General features: G+C 41.0%; 1 protein-coding gene and 1 non-coding gene across 7 annotated transcripts in view; one reads left to right on the forward strand and one right to left on the reverse strand.

Moving 5' to 3' along the window:
* Positions 1-14,229, forward strand: part of szt2 (SZT2 subunit of KICSTOR complex) — a 216,868-nt gene that overhangs the window by 156,557 nt on the left and 46,082 nt on the right. For all 6 annotated transcript variants that reach the window (XM_080195317.1, XM_080195312.1, XM_080195316.1 and 3 more), the window contains 4 exons: positions 4,706-4,976; positions 6,417-6,496; positions 6,833-6,958; positions 12,077-12,279. In XM_080195317.1, coding sequence (XP_080051443.1) covers positions 4,706-4,976; positions 6,417-6,496; positions 6,833-6,958; positions 12,077-12,279 — 680 coding nt within the window. The remainder of the gene's footprint in view (positions 1-4,705; positions 4,977-6,416; positions 6,497-6,832; positions 6,959-12,076; positions 12,280-14,229) is intronic.
* On the reverse strand, positions 4,167-4,267 carry LOC145348759 (small nucleolar RNA U13). Its single transcript, XR_013887999.1, has one exon. It is a non-coding gene; the product is annotated as a small nucleolar RNA U13 (small nucleolar RNA).

The raw sequence follows: 14,229 nt of genomic DNA on the forward strand, positions 1-14,229 counted from the left end.
ATTTCTTATGTTCTTATATCAGGGACAGGCTGAACAATATCAAGTGCCCCACCGTCTTGACCTTGCCCATCTGACATTCTGTGCCAGTCTGTAATAGTGTATCCTTTTGGCAGACTTGTACATTTTTAACACGCATGCTTAAACAAATCTTTTTCACCTAAAGGCCGCCACATAGTTATATTGTTAACCAATTGATCACTGACATGTAATTTATTCAATATTATTTCTGTAAACTGACCACTTATCTTGCATGAATCCAACTGAATGCCAAGGTCAAGTATGAGACAGGCACTCAGAAGCCCAAGTTTCTTATATTTTTGATGAAAGATGCCTGGTATCACTCACAATCAAAGGAGAAGGTTGATAATTCACTGGTTACATGAATCGTAACAATGCAGAGCCCACTGATTGGTATCAGAATTTCACCCTTATACCATTCTTCCTTAAAGATCATTCTTTGGACAGTTCTTTGACTGTGAGTATTTGCATGCAAGCTTTAAATTTTGTCTCGATAGTAGGAAATTTCAAACAGTTTGGAGTTCCAAAATAAGTTTTTGTGCAAATTTTTAATTATTAATAACGGACAAAGAAGCTGATAGTAGAATCTCTAAGCACTTTAAGTACATGTTACTGTTGCAAACTCAAGGGGCGGTTCGCTGGCACAGTGGTTCACACTGCTGCCTCACAGTGTCAGGGAGCTGGGTTCAATTCTGTATTTGCTTGTGTGGAATTTACACATTCTCCCCATGTCGGTGTGGGTTTCCTCAGGGTGATCCAGTTTCCTCCCACACTCCAGTGAAGCATGGATTAGGTGGATTGGCCATGTTAAAATGACCTTTGGTGTCATGGTAAATATGTGGGGTTACAGGGATAGGGATTGGGTGGGATTGTTGTTGATGCAGGTTTGATGGGCCAAATGGCCTTTTCCTGCACTGTGGAGATTCAATGATTTTTGCAGAAATAGGATAGTAAATGAGGACAGGGAAGCATCTCCCTCTCCTCAGCCAAGCTTAAGAAATCTCTCATTTGCTTCAAGAACCAGATATTAGTTGTCATTAGCTTTCTGTTCTAAAACAAACACATCTTTAATTTCTTCTGATTATTCAACCATGGCATAACGAAGTGTTTGTACTATACAGTCAATAGCTGCACATGTACCTTAAAATTTTTGATTTGACTTATTACTGTTACATGTATTAGTATACAGTGGCAAGTTTTTTTTTTGTGCGCTATGTAGACAAAGCATGCCATACATAGAGAAGGAAAGGGAAGAGTGCAGAATGTAGTGTTACAGTCATAGCTAGGATGTAGAGACTTAGTGCGAGGTACATCCATTCAGAAGTCCGATGGCAGCAGGGAAGATGATGTTTTTGAGTTGGTTGGTATGTGACGTCAGACTTTTGTATCTTTTTCCTGATGGAAGAAGGTGAAAGAGAGTATGTCCAAGGTGCTAGGGGTCCTTAATTATGCTGGCTGCTTTTCCGAGGTAGTGAGGAGTGTAGACCAAGTCAATGGATGAGAGGCTGGTTTTCGTGATGCAAGTATTACAATTGAGAGATTGCTTGTGACAGTGTAAAGTTGCTGACTTACCCTTTACTGCCTGGGCCCTAAGTGTCAGAAGTCCCACCCTAAACCTCTCTACCTCTCTTTTCTCTTTTAAGACACTCCTTAAAATCTAGGTGTTTGACTTTGCTTTTGGTCACCTTTCCAAATGTCCTTCTATCTTGCCCTGTGTCAAACTTAATTTGATAACGTTCCTATAAGGTCCTTTGAATATCTTATGATGTTGACATCTATCTAAATCCAGTTGTTGTTGCTGCAGGGGATGGGAGAAGCAAGGAGTGAGATCTTGGTCTGATAAGGTATCTGTCATTCTTTTTTCTGTTTCACACTTTGAGAAGATTGTTGTTTGTTAGAATAACTTAGTGGTTCCAGGATATGCAATGTGTGTGCTTGGAAGTCTCTTAAAGAGTGACAAATACAGAGAGGGTTAGCCAGTTCTTTTCGTTCAGCTGATTGTACTGCGTGCACAAGTCATTGATGGATGTTAGGATGGCGGCATCCCTACCCTGTCAGATGACTGTGGTGGAGGATATCCTGATTCAAGGTCTAGGATATAAATGGGTAGAAATCAGCTACAGTTGTGGGCTAAAGCCAAAGGTATACAGGCAACTTACCTCTCAGCAACTGGAAGGCCAGAGGCTAACCCAAATTCATGCCTTGGGGATCAGGCCTGATTTCTATAAACTGCTGGCTACTGTTATGCCTTAAGAGACTGGTTCCCACTTCCTATTGAACAATGGCAGGCTACTTACCTCGCTAGCAGTGGCCTTTAGGTAAATGCTGGTGGAGGAAGATAGAGAATGAGAAAGGTTTGATTAGTATCCTTGGAAGTGCTGTGGAATGAAAGGACCTACTGTTCCTTCCAACTCCACATCAAACATTAATTTAGCTAATCTTTTGATGACAGCTCCTGGTGGGCTGTAGCTATGCCAGAAAAAAAACAGAGTGCAAACTTTGGGAAGGCCTACTACCTGATGGAAACAAGTGAAAGGGGTCGAAGACATGTAGCTGGCACGGTGGTTAGCAACACTGCCTCAAAACACCAGGGACCTGGGTTTGATTCCTGGCTTGGTTCACTGTCTGTGTGGAGTCTGCATGTTCCCCCCATGTTTGCATGGGGTTTCCTCCCATAGTTTGAAAGATGTACTGGTTAGGTGCTTTGGCCATGCTAAATTCTCCCTCATTGTACCCAAACAGATGCTGGAGTGTGGTGACTAGGAGATTTTCACAGTAATTTCATTGCAATGTAAATGTAAGCCTCCTTGTGAGACCAATAAATAAACTTAAAGCTTAAATTGTTCCTAAGAGAGTTGTTTATGTTGCTGGACACTGCCAGAGACAAATTTGCTTTCTACTTGCTGTAACCAGTTAAAAATAAGGGCATTCCTTTGGCTTCTGCGTGCAACTATCCAATTAGTAAAAAGTATAAAGTAAAAAATAAAGTTTATTTATTAGTCACAAGTAGGCTTACATTGAATATAATTATTTCTGCTGGTTCATATTAAGGAGTCTTGACTTTCACAATCTATTTTTAGGTGAATGAGAGAAAGGATACCTAAAACAATAGCGCTGTATCTTAGAACAGTTTTAACCTTCAAGTCATGTACTAACAGTTGAAGGTGCATTCAGTGTGCATATATGGGCTCTTCAATGAGAGCCAATTATTTTCTAAGATGGCCAATCAAACCTTTCCTAAATTTGCCATTGGTTGTAATCTTCAAAGCTTTAAAGTCTTAACATTTATTTATTAGAGTCACAAGTAGGCTTGCATTGACACTGCAATGAATTTTCAGTGAAAATCCCCTAGTCACCACACTCCAGCGACTGTTTGGGTACACAGAGAGAATTTAGCATGGCCAATGCATCTAAACAGCACGTCTTTTGGACTATGGGAGGAAACCCATGCAGACACGGGAAGGACTTGCAAACTCCACAGAGACAGGGACTCAAGCCAGGAATCGAACCCGGTCTCAGGCACTGTGAGGCAGCAGTGCTAACCACTGTGCCCATGCCGTCCCAGGTAGCATCAAGCACAAAGTTTTAAAAATAATGATCATATCTGATTGCTTGAAAAGTGTTTAGTCTACCTCTGAAAGACACGTGAATATACTGATTTGATGATTTTTCTTTGTATATTGTAATGTTTATACCTCATTAGGATCCCAGTGCTGGTTCTTGCTGTCAACTCCAGCTGGAAAGTGTACATTGCCAACAGCCTGTGATTAGTTGGTTGAAATTCTACTGATCAGATTGGTTCAGCCCTCTTTTCCTCCTCAATGAAGTGCAAGGATTTGCAATCTTAAAGTGACCCATCCAGGGGTTTGGCTAAGAGTTGGTTGAACTTCTCTCCCATTAACTAACGTGCCCAGAGTTGGCATATAGGCCACTGTGCTATTTCTAACAAAGTTTTTGATTTGATTTATTATTGTCACATGTCTTGGGATACTATATTGTTTCTTGTGCGCTATATAGACAGAACATCCTGTTCATAGAGTACATTGGGAAGGAGGACAGGAGAAGGTGCAGGATGTAGTGTTACAATCACAGGATGTAGAGGAAGATCAGCTTAATATAAACGTTCTTAAAAATTCCCTCTAGTTCATAATCAGACAGGTAATGTGCCCTGTCGTAACAATAAAGGACAGCTCATTTCACACATTAGCATGAGAAAAACCCATTCATCATATTTCTGAACATGAAGGATCCAAATAAGTTTAACGTAAGGTAGGTCCATTCAAAATCTGATAGCAGCAGGGAAGAAGCTGTTCTTGGTTGGTGTGCGATCTCAAACTTTTGTATCTTTTTCCCGACAGAAGAAGGTGGAAGAGTATATATCTGGGGTGTGTGGGGTCCTTGATTATGCTGGCCGCTTTTCCGAGGTAGTGGGAAGTGTAGAGGAATCAGTGGATGGGAGTCTGGTTTGCTTGATAGACTGGGCTTCATTCACGACCCATATGTTCAAAAAAATTAAAATAATTTTTGATCATCTGTTATTGACTGTGTACAATTACAGCTGAGCAAAAATCACTTATCCGCATTGTAATAAGTGAACCGCGTTATTAATCTCTGCTGAAATGTAATTCCACAGTGTATGATTGGAACTTTTCTTCTTTCCTTCCTCGTCACCTCTCTGTCCTCGCAGGAACCAAACCCATTCCTTCATTCCACATTGGAAGCCGATGCGCTGATCAAGAGTCCAACCCCGCCACCAAGTAAGGAACAGGGGCGACTGAGCTCAACAAACCGGAGTCTTCCACCTCTTCACTTCCCGCCGGAAATTGTTCTGTTTGATGAGGCACTGCGCGACATCACTGTGCCCAAAGTGATGCGGCAGTCGCACGACGCGGGGCTGACTGACCCAGTCTCCCGTCACGGCACACAGTTCCTGGAAATCAAAAACCTGGAGCGGAGAGGTGAGGGAGACATGGAGAAACACCCAACGTGGTCCAATATTGCTCATTTATGCAGCCTGCATGCAGCTGCTCTGCAATTAAGTTAACATATTGTATAAATTGCACAGCTGTTTTTGTCTGAGAGAAATTAAGAGATAACACTTTTTTTTAAATGAGTGAGACAGATCAGATAACCTGAAACCAATTTGCGCTTTTTCGTGTAAATAAAAATGTGTTCGTTCAGATCTCATCCTCTTAAATTTTCACATTATGAATGGCCATTGAGCTCTAGAAGGTTTTGGAACCTAATGAAACAAAATCCTTTTACAAGTTTTGTATCACTCTGAGCTTGACTGTCACTCTTGTATGTTTCTGTGTGTGTCTGAGTCTTAAGTATTTGTGTGTGATATATTTATAACATTTCATTCTATGTCACTTTTATTTCCTCAAGTCATTTACAATAGTCTCGTTGTTGTTAGCACCACAAAGAACCTGCATAAAGTATCGTTTTACCTGAGTTTCTGTGATTCTTCCACGTGGCTTTTCTTTGCAAAATGTTTTTCTGCAAGTTTCAAACTCTGCATCATCCCTGGTAACGTGTGTGAAACCCTGGATAGGGTGGCACGGTAGCACAATGGTTAGCACTGCTGCCTCACAGCACTAGGGACCCAGGTTCGATGCCCAGCTTGGGTCACTGTATGTGCGGAGTTTGCACATTCTCCCCATGCCTGCGTGGGTTTCTTCCGGGTGCCCTGGTTTCCTCCCACAGTCCGAAAGACGTTTTGGTTAGGTGCATTGGCCATGGTAAATTCTCTCTGTGTACTGCCGGAGTGCGGCATTTCACAGTAACTTCATTGCAGTGTTAATGTTAGCCTACTTGTGACCAATAAATAAATTTTTAAAAAACTAGCCATTTGATCAGGTTCATTTTAGAGGGTAAACCAGTGGGAATATCATTGTCATATTGACCCTCCAGTGGGAATTTTTGTTAGGTATTACACAGAGAGATCCTTAGCAAGTGCAGACATTTTAATGTTGATTTGAGTTACTATTGTCACATATATTTGGATGCAGTGAAAAGAATCGTTTATTGCATGCTGTACATGCAAAGCATACCACTCAAAGTACATAGGAGTAAAGGATAGGATGCAGAATATAGTATTGCAATTACAGTTGGGTTGAAGGGGCTGCTCTTAAGTGAGAAACCATATGCAGAGACAGTAACCTAAGACTAAGCTATCGTCACCTAGTTGGTTTTGTAAAGGTAACTTAATGAAGGTGTGTCAGTGCCACCAAGGAGCATGTTATGTTACCCTTTTATCTGGTACTGTTCAGCTGGGTGGGGCTTGAGTGAACCTTGCTGATACGTGAGCAAGTGTTAAGTGCATTCTCCATAGGATGCTGCATCACTCTCCCAAGTTTCACGAATTAACCCAAAGATGTGATCTGATTCTTTTTCAGAGATGGAGAAACAGATGAAAATTGAGAACCTATTTGTGACATGGCAGCAACGTTCTGCACAGTCTAACATGCCCATTACAGTAAGTAGCACCTTGGCTTACTTGGGGAAATGAATTTTTTATTTCATTATTGCGTTTCAAAGCCAAGTATTAGACTTCAAAGTGAATTATTACACTTCAGTGAATTTAAGACCAACCTTTTATAAGATTTAAATGAAGAATTGTTTAGGTGAGCATGTATTCAAAAGTGTTGTGACTTGTACAGATTATTTATTATACAACAGCAAATGATGTACTAATTAAATAAAACTATACTACACGACTAAAGTGTTTCCCTGTACATTTGTCAGGTCATAAGCAGTTACCCTGTGAATTCATAAGAAAACATGGTAACCTTCCAATGTTTTTCTGGTTCAGCTTGGTGATCTGGACACCCTGAAACAGTCTTCGCGTCTAGTCCACTACTGTGCCACTCCGCTGCTGTTTGATCCCATTTTCAGGCAACAAATCCAGGCTGAGCAACAGGTTGGATCTGAGGGAAAGGTAGGTTGTTGATGCTGATGATTTAAACAGGGGATGGCATTTAGGGCAGCTGGAATCTGAACCGATGACCAATGGTGGTGAATGGAAAAGTGGGGAAAATGCGTACAGCCCATTATCAATCACAGTGAGAGACAGATCAGAAAAGCAATCAGTGACAGAGAGGTGCTAATAGAATCAATAAATGATGTGGAGCAAAAAGAAGTCTGGAGTATTGGGTGGAAAGTCTTTGGAACAGATCTGGAAAGCTGCAAATGGATAGTGAGTGTTCGAATGTTTGGGGTTGGGGGTGGGGTGCTGCGGGGGAGCTGTGGTGGGTGGTCAGTATGCTGTGTAACAAAAACTGACCTTGTCAGGGTAAACGAGTTAATTGTGCACAAGAGGTCAGTCATGTCATGCCTAAGGACAAGCTGCCATCTGTTTGAAATCAGCAGTTTGTTGAAGCAAAACGTTACGAGCCTCAAGCATGGCAGACAGGGAATGAGCATCTGCCATTGCATAAGTCCCGTCTGAAAATAAACAGACCCAGGCCCTCTCCAGCTACGAGAGCCATTTTAGTTTAACCTATCCTATATTGTTAATTCCTGTTGAGGACTGAAGGAGACTGCCTGTACCTTGAATGAATTTGGACATCGTTGACTTGCTGTGAGTTTAAAAATGCTTCAGAGATTCTAAATATTTCTTCAATTATTCCTTATTCATCCAGTCTCTAGAAAGAAATAGAATTATATTGGAGGAGTCCCCTTTGTTAAGTTTTCTACAGTAAATAATAGTCATCTGCAGCTAATATGGCATGATTATTCTCCCCCCACCCCAAGTAAGGATCCTCTTAAAAATCCATATCTGAAAGCTATTGGAAGATGATGGCATTGTGGTTAATATTGCTGCCTCACAGCGCCAGGGATCTGGGTTCGATTCCTGTGTGGAATTTGCACATTTTCTCCATGTCTGCGTAGGTTTCCTCTAGGTGCTTCGGTTTCCTCCCACAGTCCGAAAGACATGTTGATTAGGTGCAATGGCCATGCTAAATTCGCCCTCAGTGTACCCAAACAGGTGCCGGAATGTGGCGACGAGGAGATTTTCACAGTGACTACATTGCATTGCTACCATAAGACTACTTGTAACACTAACAAATAAATGAAATAATAAAATGTGTCCAGACTGAGGAGATGAAAATTACTCCCATCTGCAGATCATAAATGTTTTTAATTTAGCATTCTTACTCTGGCAACAGGGGTAGCTGGTGTGGGAACTTTTTATTTATTTATTCATTTATGGGATGTGGACATGGTGGCCAGGCCAGCATTTATTGCCCATCCCTAATTGACCTTGAAGATGGGGATGAGCTGCCTTCTCGGACCTCTGCAGTCCATGTGATGTCGGTGCACCCATGGTGCTGTTGGGGAGGGAGTTCCAGGATTTTGGCCTAGTGACAGTGAAGGAATGGTGATACATTTCCAAGTCAGGAATGTTGAGTAACTTGAAGGCGAACTTCAAGGTGGCAGTGTTCCCATGTTTCTAGATGGTAGCAGTTATGGGCTTGGAAGGTGATTTCTTTTTAATAAAGACTCAATATACGCAGGGAAATGGAGATGATGATGTAGTGGTAATGTCACTACACTAGTAGTGCAGGCTAATGCTCTGGTGACCAATCCCATCACGCAAGCTGGTGGAATTTAAATTTGGTTATCTGTATAAATCTGGATATGAAAGCTAGTTTTGGCAATGGTGACCATAATACAATTGTCGCTTATCATAAAAACCCATCTGGTTCACTATTGCCCTTTATGGAAGGGAATCTGCTATCCTTACCTGGTTTGTCCTACTCTTCATGTGGCTCCAGATCCATAGCAATGTGGCTAACTCTTAACTGCCCTCTGCAATGGCCCAGCAAGCCCCTCAGCTCAAGGGCAATTAGGGAACAAATGCTGGCCTTGCCAGCGATGCACACATCCTATCAAAGAATAATTGACTAAGATTTGTTCTTCTGAGTTTTTGCTAAAAGATATTGCTGGGATAAAATAGAAGGGATTTACTTTGCAGCTGGCGACATAATATACTTGATCAATTTGGGTGTGTTTGATATTGATTCAGTGTACCTGGAATGAACTGTTCCATTCCCCGTTTCTAATACTGCTCATTTTGATGAATACAAAAAGCTCATCACGGTTGAAACATGCTGGTCTTATCCATGTTTGTGGGTTGGCAAACATTATGCTTTGGCAGTGTGCAGAATCTTTGCCTAAAATTATATTTGGTTAATTTCTTACACAATTAATGTTGCCAGAATTTTACCCTCACCTGCTTTCTGTGTAGGGAAATCTTATAAGAACAAACAAAGAAAAGTGCAGCAGGGAAACAGGCCCTTTGGCCCTCCAAGCCTGTGCCAATCATGATGCTGTAACTAAACTGAAAAAAGTCTGCCCGTACTCGGTCCGTATTCTTCTATTCTGTCCCTAATCATATACACATCCAGATGCCTATTGAATGTTGCTAATGTGCCTGTTTCCACCACCACATCTGACAGCACGACCCAGGCACCTACTACTCTGAGTGAAAAACTGTACGTGTCGTTTAAACTTTCACCCTCTCACCTTGAACTTGTGCCCCCTTGTAATTGACACTTCCAGCCTGGGAAAAAGCCTCTGACTATCCACCCTGTCTATGCCTCTCACAAATTTGTACATCTCTATCAGATTTCCCCTCAGCCTCTGTCTTTTCAGTGAAAACAATACTAGTTTATGCAACCTCTCCTCATACTCAATGCCCTTGAAACCAGGCAGTACCCTGTTTAGTGTGTTTTGTTGGCTTTCTGTGTATTTCTGTATAAATCCAGCCAGCCTTATTTTGAGAATTCAGGAAACTATTTTTCTTCATGACCACTTTAAAATATTGTCCCCGCATAATATTTCTTCATTTTGGCTTTGGCAACAGTTGTTTTGCCAGATTATCCCTCTGAAGAATGTTAAGGTGCTTTTCTTTCTTAAAGGTGTTCTGTAAATGTAAATTATTATTGTTTCATAATTGATCACAGCATGACTAAATACTTGTCGAGAATAGTTTCTTTTGTTGAATTCCAATTTCTTCTCCTGTTTCAGATACTATTATTGATTTTAGATAATCAGATTATTATTGATTAATAATCCATTCAGTGAGGCATAATCAAAGAGTTTGTGGAAACCAAAATTCCACAATCCATTTTCTTGACTTCTTTTTTGAGGACATTATAAATAAAGTTTGTCTAGAACAGCAGTCCCCCAGCTAAATTGATTTTGACTTTTCCTTCATTAAATTATTGCCATGAGTATATCTCCTTTATGGTTTGATTACTTAATCTGCTACTGATAGAGTGCAGTTGATGTTTGGCTAATGGATCTGCAGTTTTCTAGGTAGGGTTTGACATTTTGAAAGATATAGAATAATCATAATACTTCAGTAATTGTGCAGACAACCAGTATTTTCATCTTCGCTGAATACTCTGAGAAAATAGTGATTATCAGCACTCAAACATTTAGTGGAAATCAGTGTTTTCTTGTAAATGCCCTGATGAATCAAAAGGAATAGGCTCTTAATGTCATAAAATGAAATTTTGTCTACATTTGATATTCATTTGTTAGGCAAAACAACTTAAATAGAAAGATTTTACATTGGCATCGGTCTTTCTTTGGGTCTTTAGAAACAAGTGTTGTGCAAAAGAAGGAATAGTTCAAAGTGGGGAAGTGGATTGGGACGGAGGTTGTAGCTTCTGTTAATTGGTTTCGATCTAAATTAAGTCAGAGCAACATAGAAGATAGGAGGAGGCCATTTGGCCCTTCGAGCCTGCCCTGCCATTCATTACGATCATGGCTGATCATCCAACTCAGTAGCCTAATCCTGCTTTCTCCTCCTTTGATCCCATTCACCCTAAGTGCTATATTTAGCCACTTCTTAAGTACGATGATATCGGATAGAATTATTGATCGTTTAAAAGCCATGGGCCAATCAGAATTAATTACTATGACTTGATTATTTTTGTAGGAAAATTCAGTATACCAAGTTGAAGAAAATAAACAACATCAATTTATGTTGAGCTATTTATATCTTTAGGGAAACACTATAACCAGTGAAATAGTTTTGAAATGTAGCCCAGTGGTGCACGATATAAGTAAGAATTTTCAGGAGATTTGTGCTAAGGGCAGCTTACCAAGTGAGAGACTTGTAAAAATTAATGTTGGTGATGTTGAATAGAATGTGGCTGCATAGATAGAAAATTATTTAGATGATGGAAAGTGCAAAATAGAAGTAAATAAATTACTTTTTGATGGGCTGGGCTCAGGTAATGTTTTCCTGTTGGAAATTCTTCTGTTTTCCATTTATGTGACCAATTTTTACATTGACTTATAAAGAATTATATTAAAGTTTGCTGTTATGTTAGAGTAAAGACTGCAGAGGGATATAGCCTGGTTAATGGAGTAAGCATATATCTGTCAAATGCAGTTCAATGCAGAGAAATGTGGCATAATGCATTTTGGATGTCAGACTAGCAATCTCACCTCAAAATCAGAAAGTCAATACTTGAATAGACAGTCTAGGCTAATGGTTCAGTGCAGCACTGAGGGAATAAAAATTCAACGGCACTAATTGTAGAGCAACAGGAGAGTTTTCCTCATGTAACCCCTGTGTAATGACCTCAGAGACCCATGAGGTTGGCCTGTTGGAGTATGAGCTCCGTGATTAAATATTGAGAAGTGTCAGGGCTGCTGATACTACACATTCTGACTTTGTATCTGAAGCACTCTTGGGAATTCAATAGAGTTTGTAAATAAAGGAAATCTGGTGGAGGGACACCGGTCTCAAAGTTATTTCACCCTCTATCAACATCTACAAAACAGATTATTTGGTCATTAATTATGTGGGACTTTGCTTTGTGTAAACTTACAGCGATCTTCCCTATATTGCAACAGTGACTACAGCTCAAAATTCCTCATTGGATGTGAAGTGCTTTGGCGCATATTGTAGTTGAGAAATGCATCATATAAATGCGTGTGTCTGTTTCCATTTTACCTCAGAGATGAACTTCAATCATCTTTTCTTGTCTTCACATTTTCTGATTTCTTATTACTTCTGACCTTCTCTGCCCAGAAGCGTCATCGTTCTAATGACTCAACTGCATCAGGGAGAGACCGGAGTCATAGCTGTGATTCTGTGGAAACGATGCCTTTTAAACTGAAGGAGGAACAGTGGCTGGGCGAGATCTCCAATGCATTCATGCAGCAGTACATCCAGTATCTACAGAGCATGGGTTTTATTCTAGTGCAGGTTCGCCCACCTTCCCCTACAAGGAGGTAAGCAGAAGGACAGTTTAATGCAAGGTTGCAGAATTGTCACCTGCGCTTCTCTGTACAAGTCATGCAATTGAAACAGTGCAGCTGCTACTCACTCGTTACTCAATGTGAGGTATATGATTCAAGTTCTTCCCATGATACTAAGATAAACTTTAAATGGATGCAAGAGAATGAAATCCATTGCAGTATGTCACACGGATCCCGCGTTGTGACTTATTCAATAAAGTACCTATCTTCACAATATATGGAAGTTAGTGAGCATCCACATATTCCATTTCACTAAAATAACCCTAGTAATTTATTTGGGGAAAAAAAGGTGGCATATAAATATCCTCAGGGAAAACTGAAAGAAAGCGTTTTTTTTTCACTGGCCCTTCCAGTTTCCTAATCATATTTTCATCACACATTGGAAGTGCGAGCTAAATGTCAAATGTAGATCGTTATTATACACTTTCACTGCTAACAGTAAAATGGAATGCCTGGAGTGGAATGTAGAAACCCTGTTTGGGAAGACTGATGAATGTAGGAACAAATCAACTGACTGTCACTTTGAAAACTATATTCAGCCTACATAAATATAAAATAATAACTGAACTGGAACACAAGCAGATTCTAAGAATATAAAAGCGAATGTCTGTGAGCTTGCAGTCGTCTTTTTTTTCACAGAAGTGCAAGTCTAGTTCAGCACAGTGCCAAAACAGCATCTCTGTCATTTCAATCCCAATCTGCTACTATACACTACCTATACTACTGACCAAAGAGGTGGATGGGGGTAAGGCAGTGGACGTGGTGTATATGGATTTTAGTAAGGCGTTTGATAAGGTTCACCATGGTAGGCTTCTGCAGAAAATGCAGATGTATGGGATTGGGGGTGATCTAGGGAATTGGATCAGGAATTGGCTAGCGGATAGGAGACAGAGGGTGGTGGTTGATGGTAAATATTCATCATGGAGTTCGGTTACGAGTGGTGTGCCTCAGGGATCTGTTTTGGGGCCACTGCTGTTTGTAATTTTTATTAATGATCTGGATGAGGGTATAGTTGGGTGGATTAGTAAATTTGCTGATGACACCATAGTCGGAGGTGTGGTAGATAGTGAGGAAGGGTGTCATAGTTTGCAGGAAGACTTAGGTTGCAGAGCTGGGCCGAGAGGTGGCGGATGGAGTTTAATGCGGAGAAGTGTGAGGTAATTCACTTTGGTAGGAATAACAGATGTGTCGAGTATAGGGCTAACAGGAGGACTTTGAATAGTGTAGATGAGCAGAGGGATCTAGGTGTATGTGTACATAGATCCCTGAAAGTTGGGAATCAAGTAGATAAGGTCGTTAAGAAGGCATGCGGTGTCTTGGCGTTTATTGGTAGGGGGATTGAATTTAGGAGTCGCAGCGTTATGTTGCAACTGTACACAACTCTGGTGCGGCCGCACTTGGAGTACTGTGTGCAGTTCTGGTCCCCACATTACAGGAAGGATGTGGAGGCTTTGGAGAGGGTGCAGAGGAGGTTTACCAGAATGTTGCCTGGTATGGAGGGGAGGTCCTATGAGGAGAGGCTGAGGGATTTGGGGTTGTTTTCGCTGGAAAGAAGGCGGCTAAGAGGGGATCTTATTGAAACATATAAGATGATTAGAGGTTTAGATAGGGTGGATAGTGATAGCCTTTTTCCTCTGATGGATAAATCTAGCACGAGGGGGCATGGCTTTAAATTAAGGGGGGGTAGTTATAGGACGGATGTCAGGGGTAGGTTCTTTACCCAGAGGGTGGTGAGGGATTGGAATGCCCTGCCTGCTGCAGTTGTAAATGCGCCTAGTTTGGGGGCGTTTAAGAGATCCGTGGATAGGTTTATGGACGAAAAGGGATTGGTTTAGGTTAGTGGGTCGTTGTTTTGTAACTGGTTGGCGCAACATCGTGGGCCGAAGGGCCTGTTCTGCGCTGTAATGTTCTATGTTCTATTGG

Source organism: Carcharhinus amblyrhynchos, chromosome 9, assembly GCF_965287045.1.
Source record: "Carcharhinus amblyrhynchos chromosome 9, sCarAmb.v2.hapA, whole genome shotgun sequence".
Classification (NCBI taxonomy): Eukaryota; Metazoa; Chordata; class Chondrichthyes; order Carcharhiniformes; family Carcharhinidae; genus Carcharhinus; species Carcharhinus amblyrhynchos.